Genomic DNA, 15371 nt, shown 5'->3' with positions numbered 1-15371 from the left:
ACCTCCAGGACATCTTTAAACGTTCCAACATCTGAATTATAGGGGTACCAGAAGGGGAAGAGGAAAAGCAACAGATTAAACACATATTTGAACAAATAATAAAGGAGAACTTGCCCATTCTGGCAAAGGAAATAGACTTCCAGGAAATCCAGGAGGCTCAGAGAGCCCCAAAGAAGTTGGACCCAAGAAGAAACACACCAAGGCACATCATCATTACATTAGCCAAGGTAAAAATGAAGGAGAGAATCCTAGAAGCAGCAAGAGATAAGGGGACAGTAACCTACAAAGGAGTTCCCATCAGACTGTCAGCTGATTTCTCAAAAGAGACCTTACAGGCAAGAAGGGGCTGGAAAGAAGTATTCCAAGTCATGAAAGACAAGGACCTATATCCCAGATTACTCTATCCAGCAAAGCTTTCATTTAGAATGGAAGGGCAGATAAAGTGCTTCTCAGATAAGGTCAAGTTAAAGGAGTTCATCATCACCAAGCCATTATTTTATGAAATGTTAAAGGGACTTATCTAAGAAAAGAAGATAAAGAAAAAAACATGTATAGTAAAAGGACAGCAAACTCACAATTATTAACAACCACACCTAAAGCAAAACCAAAAGAAACTAAGCAAACAACTAGAACAGGAACAGAACCACAGAAATGGAGATCTCATGGAGGGTTAGCAACAGGGGAGTAGGAGGAGGAGAGAGGGGGAAAAGGTACAGAGAATAAGTAGCATAGATTGTAGGTTGAAAATAGATAGGGGGAGGGTAAGAATAGTATGGGAAATGTAGAAGCTAAAGAACTTATAAGTATGACACATGGACATGACTAAAGGGGGGGATATGGGTGGGAGAGGGTGTACAGGGTGGAGGGGAGTGAAGGGGGGAAAATGGGACAATTGTAATAGCATAATCAATAAAATATATTTTAAAAAAAGCATCATAGGGGTGCCAGAAGGCGAGGAGAAAGAGCAAAAACTTGGAAATCTATTTGAAAAAATAATGCACGAAAACTTCCCTAATTTGATGAAGGAAATAAACATGCAGATCCAGGAAACACAGAGTCCTAAGCAAGATGGATGCAAAGAGCCTCACTCTAAGATAGCCAAGATTGCTCTACCAAGCAAAGCTATTATTTAGAATTAAAGGGCAGATAAAGAGCTTCCCAGATGAGAAAAAACTAAAGGAGTTCATCATCAGCAAACCATTATTATATGAAATGTTAGAGGGACTTAGTAAAGAAAAGGAAGATCGGAACTATGAACAATAAAATGGTAATAAATACAAATCTATCTACAATTGAATCTGAAAAACAAACTACACAAACAAGAACAGAGACAGAATCATGGATACAGAGAATGTTAGATGTGAGTGGGGTGTTGGGGAATGGGTGAAGAAGTGAGGGGATTAAGTAGTACAAACAGGTAGCTACAGAGTAGCCATGGGGATGTACAGTACAGAACATGGAGTAGCCAAAGAACTTATATGCACACCCCATGGACGTGAACAGTGGGGGGATTGCCTGAGAGACTGGGGGTTGCTGGGTGGAGGGGGGCAAAGGGGAAAAATCAGGACAACTTTAATAGCATAATCAATAAAATAGAATAAAAAAACACAGAGAGGTTATTAAAAACAAACATACAAACAGACAAAATTGCACTAAAAACAAAGGCCCTGGACCAGATAGCTTCACAGGTGAATTTTACCAAACTTTCAACAAAAAAATTAATACTTACGCTTCTCTAACTATTTCACAAAATTAAAGAGGAAAGATGGTTCCCAAACTCATTTTGTAAGACACACATTACAGAGCCCTGGATGGCGTAGCTCCATGGATTGAGCGCAGGCTGTGAACCAAAGCATTGCAGGTTCGATTCCCAGTCAGGGCACATGCCTAGGTTGCAGGCCACAGCCCTCAGCAACCGCACATTGATGTTTCTCTCTCTTTCTCTCTTTCTCCCTTCCTTCCCTCTCTAAAAATAAATAAATAAATTCTTAAAAAAGAAAAAAAAAAAGACACACATTACCCTGATACCGAAACTAGACAGACATTAGAAAAAATAAAATTATTGGCCAATATTCCTGATGAACTTGGATGAACAAATCTTCAATAAATTATTAGTAAACTGCACTCAGCAATACAATATATAGGTCATACACCATGATCAAGTGAGATTTATTCCCAGGATGCAAGTTTGGTTCAACATTCACATATCAATTAACATGATATACCACATAAAAAATGGATAAAAATATTATGATATCAAGCAGAAAAGCACTTGACAAAATCAAGCACCCATTTATAATAAAAACTCTCAGCAAAGTGGGTATAGAGGAACACACCTCACATAATAAAGGCCATGAATGACAAAACCACAGCTAACATCCCAAAGGCAAAAAGCTGTAAGCTTTAAGGATGTGTATGTCACCACTTTTATTCGACATAGTATCAGAAGTCCTAGCCTTAGCAACTAATAGAGAAAAAGAAGTAAAAGGCATCCAAATTGAAAAGAAAGTCACTATTTGCAGATAACATGATACTATATAGAGAGAACAGTTAAGATGCTACCAAAAAATAATTACAACTAATAAACAAAATCAGTAAATTTCCAGGATACATAATTAGTATTCAGAAATTGGTTGTGTTTTTATACACTAACAATGAACTATCAGGAAAAGAAATGAAGAAAACAACCCCATTTACATTTACATCAAAAAGAACAAAATACCTAGGAATAAATTTAATGGAGGTAAAAAGGCCAGTACTTTAAAAACGAGAAGACAGTGCTAAGAAAAATTGAAGACACAAGTAAATAAAAGGATATAATGTGTTCATGGGTTGGAAAAATTGACACCGTTAAGATGTCCATATTATCCAAAGCAATCTACAAATTTGATGCAATCCTTATCAAAATATCAATGGCATTTTTCACAAAACTAGACCAAATAATTCTAAAATTTATATAGAACCACAAAAGACCCCAAATAGCCAAAGTGATATAAAGAACAAAATTGGAGGTATCAGGCTACCTGATAACAAATTACACAAGGACACAGTATTCAAAACAGCATGGTACTAGCACAAAACAGACACACAGATTAACAGAACAGAACAGAGAGGTCAGAAATAAACCTGCATTTATACGGTCAATTAATTTATGACAAAAAGAGGCAAGATTATACAATGATGTAAGGACAGCTCTTCAATAAGTACCATTGGGAAAACTGGACGGATACATTCTAAAGAATGAAACTGTTCACTTTCTTACACCATACACAGGAACAAACTCCAAATGCATTAAAGACTTGAAAAAATGTAAGTAGGACCTGAAAGCCTTAACTTCTAGAAGAAAGCATAGGCAATAAACTTATTGACATTGTTCTCTGTCATTTTTTTGGATATGTATCAGTGGGTAAGGGAAACAAAAAATGCATATGTAAACAGGTGGGATTACATCAAGCTGAAAAGTTTTTGCACAGTGCACGAAATCATCAACAAAATGAAAAGAAAACCTGATGAGTGCGAAGATATACGCCGATATCTGATAAGGGGTTAATATTCAAAACACATGAGAAACTTATATAACTTAACACTGAAAAAATCAAAATTGATTAAAATATGGGCAGATGACCAGAACAGACATTTCTCCAAAGAGGTCATACAGATGGCCAATGGACGTATGATGTTCAACATCACTAATCAAAATCAGGGAAGTGCAAATTAAAACCACAACGAAGTATCACTTCACTGTGGTTCACTTTCAGAATGGCTATCATCAATAAATTAACATATGTTGGCAGGCATGTGGAGAAAAGGGAACCCCCAATGCACAGCATTGTTGGTGGGATTGTAAATTGGTCCAACCACTATGGAAAAACAATATGGGAATTCCTCAAAAATTAAAAATAGAATTACTATTTGACCCAGTAATTCCATTTCTGGGTGTTTATCTGAAGAAATCCAAACACTAATTCAAAAGATAAACACACTCCTATGTTCACTGCAGGATTTTTTACAATAGCCACCATGTGGAAGCGACCTAGACATCCATCCATAGACAAATGGATGAAGACGTAAGTCAGAGAGAGAAAGACTGATACCGTATGATCTCACTTATATGTCTAATCTAAAATAAAGAAACAAACAAACAAAAAAAGGTAAAAAGAAAAACCCAACCTATAGAGAACAGATTGGTAGTTTCCAGAGGTGAGGGCTGGGCAAAGTTGGGGGTGAATGAAATGGGTAAAGGTGGGCAGAAGGCACAAACTCGCGGTTACATCGTAAATGTCATGGGGATGTCGTGCATGGCACAGTGACTACAGTTAACAACACTGTGTTGCATATTTGGAAGTTGTTAAGAGAGTAGATCATAAAAGTTATCACCAAAAAAATATTCTTTAAGTATGTATGATGATGGATATTAACTAGACTTACTGCAGTGATCACTTTGCAATATATGCAATTATTAAATCATTATGTTGTATACCTGAGACTATTTAAACAAAATATTTTTAAAAGTATAATGTTGCCCTGGCTGGCATAGCTCAGTGGACTGAGTGCAGGCTGCGAACCAAAGTGTCGCAGGTTCGATTCCCAGTCAGGGTACATGCCTGGGTTGCAAGCCATGACCCCCAGCAACCGCACCTTGATGTTTCTCTCTCTCTCTATTTCCCTCCCTTCTCTCTAAACATAAATAAATAAAACCTTAAAAAAAAAATAAAACTCTTACTGATCATTTTCTTCATGACAAAAATATTAAATTGAAATTTTCCTGACTGTAAGTCTCCAAGTGTTAAAAGTTCTTCTGTATTGAGTTACCATTTACAATTGTTATAAGAATAAAATTAAAATTGTTATAAGCATAAAATTAATTTATGCTTCTGATAAAAGCATAAAAACTGATTATTTCAGAAATGCATTTCTTTGTGAGATGAATGGTACCTCTTCCCCTTGCATTCGTTTATGTGTATACTGTAGTTCAATATTCCTTACTACAAGGAAGTTAGACTTTAGTGTAAATTATACAGCTTTTCTGGGTGCAAATATTGAGAAACCCTATTAGAATAAAGTAGACATGAAAGAAGTTCTGTTACAGCCAGGTCTCTCAACATTTTGACTCCTTACAAATTAACTACCAAAAATCACACCCACATCAAGATCTAGTATCAAATAATAGTTTTCAGTCTTCTATCAACTGACGACTTGTTAAAAGGTATACCAATTTTTTATGAGAAGACCCCCTAGTCATTCACTTCATCAGCATGGATGACACATGCCATAGCAATATCCTGGGTAGTCCAACCCATTTCAACTAGTGCTTCGATCCTTTCATAATAACCACACAAAGGGTGGACATAAAAGCCATAAGGACATAAGGTGACAGGAGGAACTTTTATGTGTCTTCTGGATAGAACTTGTGTGACGATGGAAATATTCTATATCTGCACTGTCCAATATGATAGCCACGTGTGACTATTTAAATTTTAAAACTTCATAATGCTCAATATTCCCATGTAGCTAGTAGCAATTCTAATGAACATCACATTTAGATTATTCTACTCAAAGTGTGGTCTGCAGCTTTGGCTGGCAGCTCACTAAAAGTGCCTAACCTCAGGCCCTGCCTCAGTTCTACTCAACCATATTACGCGTTTTAACAAAACCCCCAGGTGATTCATACGTACTGAAGGTTTGAGAAGCACTGCGCTAGTAACCTCTAATTTGCATAAAGTTTTTCCTAATGTTGACCCCCCCCAAAAAAAAAGAAACTGCCTCCATGAAATGTCCACCCTCAGGCCTTAATTCCTGCTCCTGGTCACAGTGCAAAATCAAAACCCCCTTCCAAGCAACAGTCCTTCCAATTATTTGAGCAGCTATTAAATTCTACCCCCTCCCACCTTTTCCCCACATCTAATTTTCTCGAGGTTAGAGACAGAGAACTCCTTCAACCACTTCTATGCGAGACGAGGCTCCAAACTGGGGCCCCGACTCTTGCAAAGCACGTGTCAAAGTCGGTGGGTCAAAGAGCAGGCTGCTTTCTGTGTCCCCAAGAAACTAACAGTTCCTGGCCTCTGGGCTTCTCAAATTGACTCCCCAGGCCGACAGTAGGGTCGATCCTCCTATTTGGCTCTTTTGCTCTCACCCGCAGCCCAACTCCAGTTACTTTTCACTCTCCTCCATTTGCTGGTCTCCCTTTCCGCCACCACCCCGCTTCTTCCCATTCCGGGGCTGACACCTGACTCAGAAGACGTGGTCGAGACACAATGCCCCGCAGATCTATGTAGACGGGAGAAGACAGCCCGCTCTTCAGCACGAAGTTCCCAAACTTGAAAGCCTGCACGTCGTACAGATCCGTTACCAAGGATCCCAAAGCTGCTCGGGTAGCCGACATCGTGGGGAACTCCACACTCGCTCCACAGGTCAAAGAATGTTGGGACCGCGGCGCTCCTGTGACGTCAGCGGAGAAGGCCCTCCTCTTCCGTCCCCTTTTCGGGCGGCCGGGCGGGCTCCGTTCGCGCGCCTCTGCAGGCTAGGTTGCCGGCCGTGAAATTTGCCGTAAGATTTACGCTTCTTCTGGCTGCCCCTGGATTGGATCCATGGATTGTAAAGCGTCGAAGAGTTAGATCGCTTCCAAGATCATGAAGTCAAGCCTTTCAAGAGACTGTGAATTCTGCCCACTTAAGATTAGCGTCCTCTGAATTTTCTTTCCTATTTGGCCACGAATGTAGTTATTTGCTTATTAGCCACGTCCCCCATCCGGTTTCGAAAAATAAAGATCTCAGAGATAGGGACCTTTTCTCATTTCTCCCTTGAACTTCATGGCATTGGTCACGTGACAATGTGAGCCCTTCTCAAATGGGACTCTAGAGCGCCAAGAAGGTTGATTCATTTCGTCGGCTCTACAAGTCCTGGAGGCGGATGCATATTTACTCCCCTTCGATCACGCAAATGCTTGGCGCGTAATACGTGTGCAGCTGATGAAGCGAGGGAGGAGGGCAGAGAAGGATGAACTGAGGGTATCAAGGTCATCTGGGGTAACCTGGCCTGCTAATCTGAAAACCCAAGCGAATTCGGTTTTGGCAAATAGATCCCTTAAAGTGGAGGAAATTCTCATGTGTAGAAGGCAATACTTTAAGGAAAATAATTCATAAAGCCATAGGGCTAATGATTGTTACCCATCAAATTGGTTCTAATTTCATTTCAATCTTTTTAAAAAGATTTTATTTACTTATATTTAGAGAGAGGGGTAGGAGAAAAACATCAATGTGTGGTTGCCTGTCACCCACTGTCTGGGGACCTGGCCTGCAACCCAGGCATGTTCCCTGACTGGGAATACAATCAGCAACTCTCTGGTTCTCAGACTGGCACTCAATCTACTGAGCCACACCAGCCGGGGCTCATTTCAATATTTTTTATGCAATTTCTCTGAAGAGATTGTGCTGACCAGCCAGTGTGAAGAACCTGTGCATTGACAATTGTTTCTCATTTTAAATAAATGCAGTAAAATATTGATGAAATAAAAGCCAGATATTAAAACATTTGGCTCTTACTGGCTAATCAAAATACTTCAATCCCTAACACTCTACCCAGCTGACACTGTATTATGAATCAGGCTTTTTTGCACCTCAGTGGCACTTCCAGTCTTTCAAAGCTTGACCATGTCCCCATAGGCTAATCCAGATTCCTCAAGTTCATACTATGATGCATAAACTTGTGAGATCCAGCACAAATGGCCTTCCAATTTGCTAACAAAGTTGCCACATGAAACACTAGAATGAAATTAACAATGCACATGTGAAGTTTATTCAGCAATATTTTGAATAAAGAAATACTTTAGCATACTTCTCCAGGCTACAAAATTGTTACTTTCTATGCAAAATCCTGGATAAAAAGTATTGTAATAATAATGTGATTTTGTTTACCTTGTCAAATGCTTTCATATACTTGGGAAAAGAGAGAAAAATATGATTTTTGAACACAGGTTTTAATTAGAAAGAAAACAAAAAGGCCACCAGAAATAATGATCTTTAGTATAGTATATTTATAGGAATGCATAACTTGTGAGATGTACATTTTGAAGTCATCCATAACTTATAACATTTACTGTAGTATAACAAGACAGCAGATCATCACTTTACAACATTACACGTGAATGAATTTGACTTACAAATAAAATATATACAACCTACCTTTACAAAATGACATTGTGTGCATACAAAATGAATAATTGCAGAAAAATTTAAAAATAATCAGACAACCAAAACCCAGAAGATACACTTAAGGCAGACCAGCAAGACACTGAAATAATTAAGGCTGTGGAATTTTTCTGCACCTTGAAAATATAGAGCTATTTATCAATACTGTGGAGTGATTTTTAAACCAATTGTTATAAGCCTGATGGATGTATGTACTTATATGTATATGTGTAATGGTCTCTATGGGGAAACCTGTCCACTATGGATAAGGCCCTTTATCTGAATGGCCAGAGAAGCCATGTCGAACTCTCAAAAGAAGTGGTGGGGTGGGGTCACTCAAAACCAAAAGGTGCCAATGCAGTTTGCAAACCAACTGTTAATGATTCAAATATAAAGGTACTTCTGACTCCATATAAACATAATAACTGAAATGGTGGCCCCATTGTTTTAGGCTTCATTGATTTGGGTTTGTGGACTTCAAAAGACAGCAAATGATTCCTAATTCAGTAGAATGTAACTCTACCCATCGGCCCTAATGGTTTTGAATGGCCCGGATGGTTTTCCAACAGAAAAATGGACCCACCTGGGCTGTCTTCAAATGGATAGATTTCTGCATATGAGCAATAACATATACATACATATTATACACTATATACATGTACAGATGTACATATATCCATGTTTTCCAACAGTTTGCATTTTGATCACTACTGTTCTCTGGCTAGGATCTCACTGTGAAGAGGAGGTTTAGTTTTTTCATGGTCCTCACATTCATCCTAACTACGGTTTTACTCCTCTTCCCCATAGAGTAGGCTGAAGTTTGGCAGAAACAGAGGGGAAAGCACCGGGGTTAAAAAAAAAAAAAGAGTCAAACACAGAAATGACAGATATGGCTTCAGTTGGTTAAAGAAGACGTATATTTGTTAACTGCAAATTCACAACCACAGTCTGTGAGGTCATTATAGTTTGCGTGATACTCCTGGATGTGGATACATTTCTTGACAGAAGTCAGGCATGGGTGGAGCTCTTGTGCCAGCTCCTCCTGGGCTAGCAGATTAGCTTGCTCAAATTAAGCCTCAGGAGGGGGGACTTCAAGAAATTTACTTGTGTGTTTTCCTACCACCCTCCCTTTTCTCAGCTATCCTCACTCTCCAAAATAACAGTTATCTGAATAAACAGTTAATCTTGAATATTTGAACAGAAGCTAAATCTGACAACAGTTTCGACTCTCCCAGCAACAAGGCTGAGAGGAGGACACCAAGCCTGTGAGTATCAATTTCAGGCTTTCTGTAAATATCCCTTAAAGATGAAAATTTGTCTTAGAGTAATTTCTTCTCCTCTAACTTCTACATATATTAAAATGAAGAGGAAAATATGGCCTATGATATTTCTGTGTTCTACTATTTCTGTATAGATTTCTCACGTGAATAACATTTTCTAAGTGGCTAGTGCTGTGGACAAATTTCAGCCCTTTTTAACCCTCTAAAATTAGTGAAACAATGAGAGCCTTAGAGTTTTTAGAAAATGAATATTAACATAGTAGCTTCCCTTATCTTAGTGGAATATGTGTAAACCTTATCTTTCCTAACCCTGCCCCAGGTTTGCTCATTCATTTTCAAGTGATTCCTAGATTTTAAATAGTTAAGAAAAGCCATAATACAGATAATCCACTGAAAGCTCACATACTGTGTTTGCCTAGCCCAGACTCCACAGAGATGCCGCACAGCAGAGAAAGGAATAGGTCAAAATTCCTCAAAACTGAGCAAGAAATGGTACTTGCACTTTTGCCCCACTCAGAGACCCCTTCTGTGTGAAATATCCCCTCCTCTATCAAACACAGGACAAAGTTTTAGTTAATACACAGAAATAACCATTATCTAGTGTATAACATATTGGCTCCCTCACATTCTCACAAATTTCCATGCTCATCCACAGAGGTGAGAAAAAAGTAATGACTAGCTCACGGGCGCTAAATCATGGAGACTATGAGGAGGCAAATATTACACTCCTGAAAAACCTAATTATCTTTTAAAAAGGATCCAAAGTTTTTCCCTCCAAAAACCAAGAGTTCTTCATTTCTACACCCGGGCATTTCATTTGCCCCTTCAATAACAGATGACTGTGAGACTCTGAAATAGTGAGTGTGAGATCAGACACTATTTTACTCTCACTTCTGCCCTCCTGATGAGGAAAGTGGCTGTTTGGGATCTTCTCTGCCTAATTTTCCAGGGCACAAGGCTTGAGAAGAGAGAGTAGTGGTTGCTTTGGAGGGCATCTTACTCTGCGTCTGCCACAAGAAACACCGGTGAAAACAGTTTATTGACATAAAGACTTCAATTAGCTCTCCTAACCTCTTTCTGTAGACAAGCTTTTAAATGATCAAAATTATAGGCCAAAACCAAATAACATTTAGACAAAGAGCACCTAGTACCTCCAATTAAAATCAATTTGTAGAATTTAACTTCATGAGTTTGCAAATGAGTACCTAAAGACATGAATATTGAAAACCTGGAATGTTCAAGTTCCTGTCAATGAAATTCTTAGCACTGGCAGTGTGTAGCACTTTTTAAAAAGTCCAAGTATTATCTAGACCTCCCAATTAAGGTATTCTTCCAACACGCCTATGAAATGAATGTCCACCCTCCCTCCCACTAACTCCCATTTTAACAATGGGGACACCTGGGGCAGAAAACAGAGACTCTCTGTTAGAAAGGACTAATCAGGAATAACTGAGGTTGGAACTCAAGAATTCCTAGGCTCACCTTATATTCAGATGTTTTCATTTAACAGATATTGTATATAAAGAAAAAATGCTGCAACATCAGTCAGTCTAAACACAATGAACTTCTTTACCTCCCATCCTCCCCTCCGAAAGGCACTACTGTTATAAAGCTTTGTGAGCCACAAAGCAGTGAATCCGGCTTTGCCTCTCTGCCTCCTCTACTCCCCCAAGAGTGTTGATGGCTGTGAGAGACCCAAAGCACACTGCCAACATGACCATTTTTTTCTCAAAAATGTTCCCACATTCAGCTGTGAGTGGATATAAATCTATTTAATTTGAAACAATTGTAAAAGATGCAGCAAATCCTTATACCTTTTAAAAATTACTATGGGTTGTCCCTGATCTCTCCCTTCTTTCTCCATCCCACCTTTACAAAAGAAAACAAAAAACCCCCCAGAACCTATGCAGTGAATATAAGCCAAGCAAGAAAGTTGTGAATTTACCCAACACTTATTTTCCCCAGTTCAACCAGAAGTTCACTTTCACTAATTCCTCGTTAAGCTTTGACGTCAAGGACCACCGGAATTGGGGAAGTGGGCTCTTGTCTCTTTTTTCTCCTCTTCTCTAACACAAAGGAGTAAATATCTCTTCCGAAACAGGTACGAGAAAGGGGTCCCTGGGCCTGCATCTCTCACCATGTTTGCCCACAGGGCAACCTGAAGTGCATTTGCCAGACCTGTTCTGGGATTCCTTGTTACCTCCAACTTGTCAGGGAGAATTCTTGAACCAGAATCTCTTCCTGTCGGGAGGAACCAGAAGCTTTGCTATCTCTTTCCTGTCGGGAGGAACCAGAAGCTTTGCAGACAGGGAGCTTCCCTGTTGTTTTCCTTCAGTTTCCAAACTATATAAAATATACGCCCTTTCTCTTTGGGCTCCTATTAAATTCATTCTACTCTAATGATTGTACTTTGGCTCCAGTTAACAAAATCATGCTACTTTTCATGTCTATGTCCTTCTTCTCCTGTCCCCTCACTTCCCCAACAAGTGTCCTGGGGGTGGGGGTTCCGTGCAACCTCCCATCTGGATCATCCCCACTCTGCTGTAAAAGCTGATACAAAAGCTTTGGCTCCAACATTCTGTCAACTGCCTTCCCACCACACAATCCCATTAACACTCTCCTGTGCCATCTGCACCACTGTCCTAGGCCCTACCCTTCCCAAGCAGAAACTCAGCTTCACCTCCTGCATGGTCATAAACACTCCAAGTGGCTCAGCAGGGGGCTCTTTAGTCACTGTCCCCTCGGATAGAAGGGAGCTTGCTGAGCCATACCTACCACTAGGTGGTGATCTGGACCCCTCAGGCCTGCACTCTATTGCACACCAGCCTGGGGACCAGGCTTTCTTCTTCTGATATGTCTTGTAATGAAGACATGTTTGCTAAAAGACTTTCTAGTAAATTGTTCTAAATTTTAAAATATTATGTCCTATAGCATTTGTATATACATTTCTTTTTAAATGAAGACTATGGAGCGTTCGTCAAGAGAGCACTCTGAGGAAGGGATCCTTGATGGCCCTGCGGCCATTTGAAAACTAAGAAACAGATATAGTCAAAGTCAGTCTCCACATATTTGGTTAATTCTGAAAACACGAAGTGCTATCTAGTCTTATTGCTTATCCTTTCCATTAACTTATTAACTTACAATCTTGGATGGGATGAATTGGAGGGTAGATGAGGAAGTTGACTTTGAAATCAGTGGGAAAGAATGATGAGTGTTTTCAATTCTACATTTCCACTGTGGAAATAAGTGCTTTTACATATGCAAGTTCGGGCTCAGTTTCCAAAATTCCTTTTCATTGAACTAAGTCTGTATTTCTATTTACCCTTAATCAACTCTGTGCTTGCATGTCCGTGCTGCGTGATTTCAATTTTCTCAATCCTGTCACAGGAGAGAAGCAATGCCATTCAATCTGACTCGGACAAACACTTGAGTTATGTTTTTAAAATATTATTTGCATAACCGCAAGTTTCAAAACACACTTTAGAAAACAAAGAGTGGATCACGGACAAACACAAAAACAAAAATGCTTTCCAAAACAAAGAAAGGAAAAACATGAAATGCTCAGGTTTAGCTGTTCTTCCACTAGCAGAAAAAAGGGCAGTGAGCAGGCATCTAGTGTGGAGAAGGTACACCAGCAAGCAGCATTGGCCTCCGAGTGCAATTAGTCCTTTTAGTGCCGGGAAATACTGATGGCTGGGTGGTGGTAGACAGTGCAATTGCAGTTAAAATTCAATGCTCTATCAGGGTGATGGAGCAGATTTTATTCCATGGCTTCAAAAAGGACTTGGGACCAGGCCTTTAAAAGGCCTACATGGCTGCCTCCTGTTGGTGAGCACCCCTTAGCTTCCACAAGGGTTAGAAATCAAGTAGACTAGCTGTCTGAGGACTGAGTTCTACAGCTGTAGAGGACAGCAGAGAGTGTTGTTAGGTGTTCAAGGAACCGTAGGAAAGGTTTTTGTTTGCCCTTTTGTGCGAACCTGTTATATTCGCTATTAACTTCAAACCAAGTATAGACATAAAAAGAGCTCACAACTCTTGCCATAATTTGGACTTAGTTCCTGGCAGACTGTCCTGCCAGGCTGACTCTGAGCTGCCAGCGAATTTGGGAATAGCATTTCATATACAGAACCCATGTTAGTCAGGTGCCTGTGACTGAGAGAAAACTTGTTCACAGATTTCAAAAGGGGAACTGCTTTCTCTTAATGCACAGGTTCTGGTAAAGATTTCTATACAGGATTTATAAAATGCTCTAAAAATCTTGTCATCTAATTGTGCTTAGTCAAAACAATGTAATGCTTCGGCAGATAAATTACTGTCTTAACTGGAGCACTAAAAAGTTACTTTGATTGATTTCATATATATCTCTCTATTATAAAACTCTGAAATCTGAATGGGATATGTTTTACTGTGTGTGTATATGAATCTTATTAAGAAACTATAAGTACTATAAACCAGAATGGTTGGCATACTTGACATTTCTGTTAAATAGAACTTTTTGCTTGAAATTTCAGCACAGGCAGAAACCTTTTATACTCACCACAATGAGCTGAAGTTTTGCCCACTTACCCACTCATTTTGGAATGCACAATTAACATTTTGTGACAGCTAATATTCTTGTTATCCTTGACCCTCTTTGTAATACTCTCTGTGACTTTCTCCTTTATCTCTTGTGAACGACCTTCTGGAAAGCCCTGGATCTCGGGTGATTTTACTGCTGCTCAGACCCTGAATAACCACTGATGAGGTTTAAGAGAGACCATCTCTCAATCCAGAGAACTGCATGGAGTGAAATAATGAACAGAATTATTTACAGACACATTCAGTCTTGCTTTGGCTCACACTGCACTTCCATGTGAAACCTCAAGGGCTGGGACGCAAGCTCAGTGGCTACGTCCCTTGGTTGACCCGGCTGACAATATAGCTCTTGACATTGGGAACAGGCCGCACATCGTTCTGGTGCTTGCGGCGTTCTATGAAGCAGGCCAGGCGGGAGGTGTCCAGAGGGATCTTGGAGTAGCTGCCATTGTGGGGCTGCAGCCACGGGTGCTGCAGGCAGGTGGCTGCTGTGGGCCGCCTCCGGAAGTCTTCCTGCAGGATGACGTTGATGAAATCTCTGGCGGCATTGCTCACGCCACAGAAGTATTCATGGGGGAAGCTGAAGTCCACCCTGCATACATTGATACATGTCTCCTCTTTGCTCTCATCCAAGAAGGGGGAGACCCCACTCAGCATGACATACGTCAGCACCCCGATGCTCCAGATGTCAGTGCCCAGGGACACGGGGATGCCCTGGATCACTTCCGGGGCAGCAAACTCAGGGTTCCCCAGCAGGTGGTGGATGTGAAAGTGTCCTGAGATCTGGACAGCATCCTCCAAGTCGATGAGCTTCACTCGAGGCACTGGAATCCGCAGGTCAATGAGCAGGTTCTCGGGCTGAGGAGATGCAAGGAGGCAGGGAGAAGGGAAGGCAAGTTCAGCTCTCTGCTTTGACTCTCAGTAGGACTCCATTAGTTCAAACACAGCACTGCTACTCTTTGATAAAGCCTATAACAAGTGGCATTGGTCCCCAACCTTTCTGATACCAGGGCCCAGTATCATGGAAGGCAGGGTGGGAGAGGGAGAAGCGAACAGGAGGTGTAAGCTCAGGAGAGCTTTGCTAGCAGGCACGTCCTTACAGGCCCCGGGGGTGGGGACCCCTGGCGCATGGGACATTCCCTCCTCAAAGTGCACAGGAGGCTTCAAACTAAGCTAAACTGAGTTTGTGTGAAAATCATGTCTCTCAACTACCCCTTACTTCTGCACTGAATCAAGTGAAGAATAAATTACTCATTTTGGAAAACAGAGGCTTTTTTTTAGCATCATGGAAAAGTTGACATTTACTTGCTTCCTTCTACAAAATTAGACC

At 40.4% G+C, this 15371-nt stretch overlaps 2 protein-coding genes across 15 annotated transcripts in view; both read right to left on the bottom strand.

Annotated features, from left to right (window-relative positions):
* UMPS (uridine monophosphate synthetase) overlaps positions 1-6447 on the bottom strand; it is a 30946-nt gene extending 24499 nt beyond the window's left edge. The window contains exon 1 of the mRNA XM_045851346.1: positions 6227-6447. Within this exon, the coding sequence (XP_045707302.1) occupies positions 6227-6382 (156 nt within the window). The 5' untranslated portion in view covers positions 6383-6447. The remainder of the gene's footprint in view (positions 1-6226) is intronic.
* Positions 6448-8009: 1562 nt separating this feature from the next.
* The window catches only part of KALRN (kalirin RhoGEF kinase), a 698826-nt gene continuing 691464 nt past the window's right edge, over positions 8010-15371 (bottom strand). For all 14 annotated transcript variants that reach the window (XM_045851423.1, XM_045851424.1, XM_045851434.1 and 11 more), the window contains one exon: positions 8010-14899. In XM_045851423.1, the coding sequence (XP_045707379.1) occupies positions 14354-14899 (546 nt within the window). In that variant the 3' untranslated portion in view covers positions 8010-14353. The remainder of the gene's footprint in view (positions 14900-15371) is intronic.

This window comes from Phyllostomus hastatus, unplaced genomic scaffold (assembly GCF_019186645.2).
Source record: "Phyllostomus hastatus isolate PE091 unplaced genomic scaffold, TTU_PhHast_1.1 phas_contig_86, whole genome shotgun sequence".
Lineage (NCBI taxonomy): Eukaryota > Metazoa > Chordata > Mammalia > Chiroptera > Phyllostomidae > Phyllostomus > Phyllostomus hastatus.
This window is presented reverse-complemented; position numbering and strand designations above follow the sequence as displayed.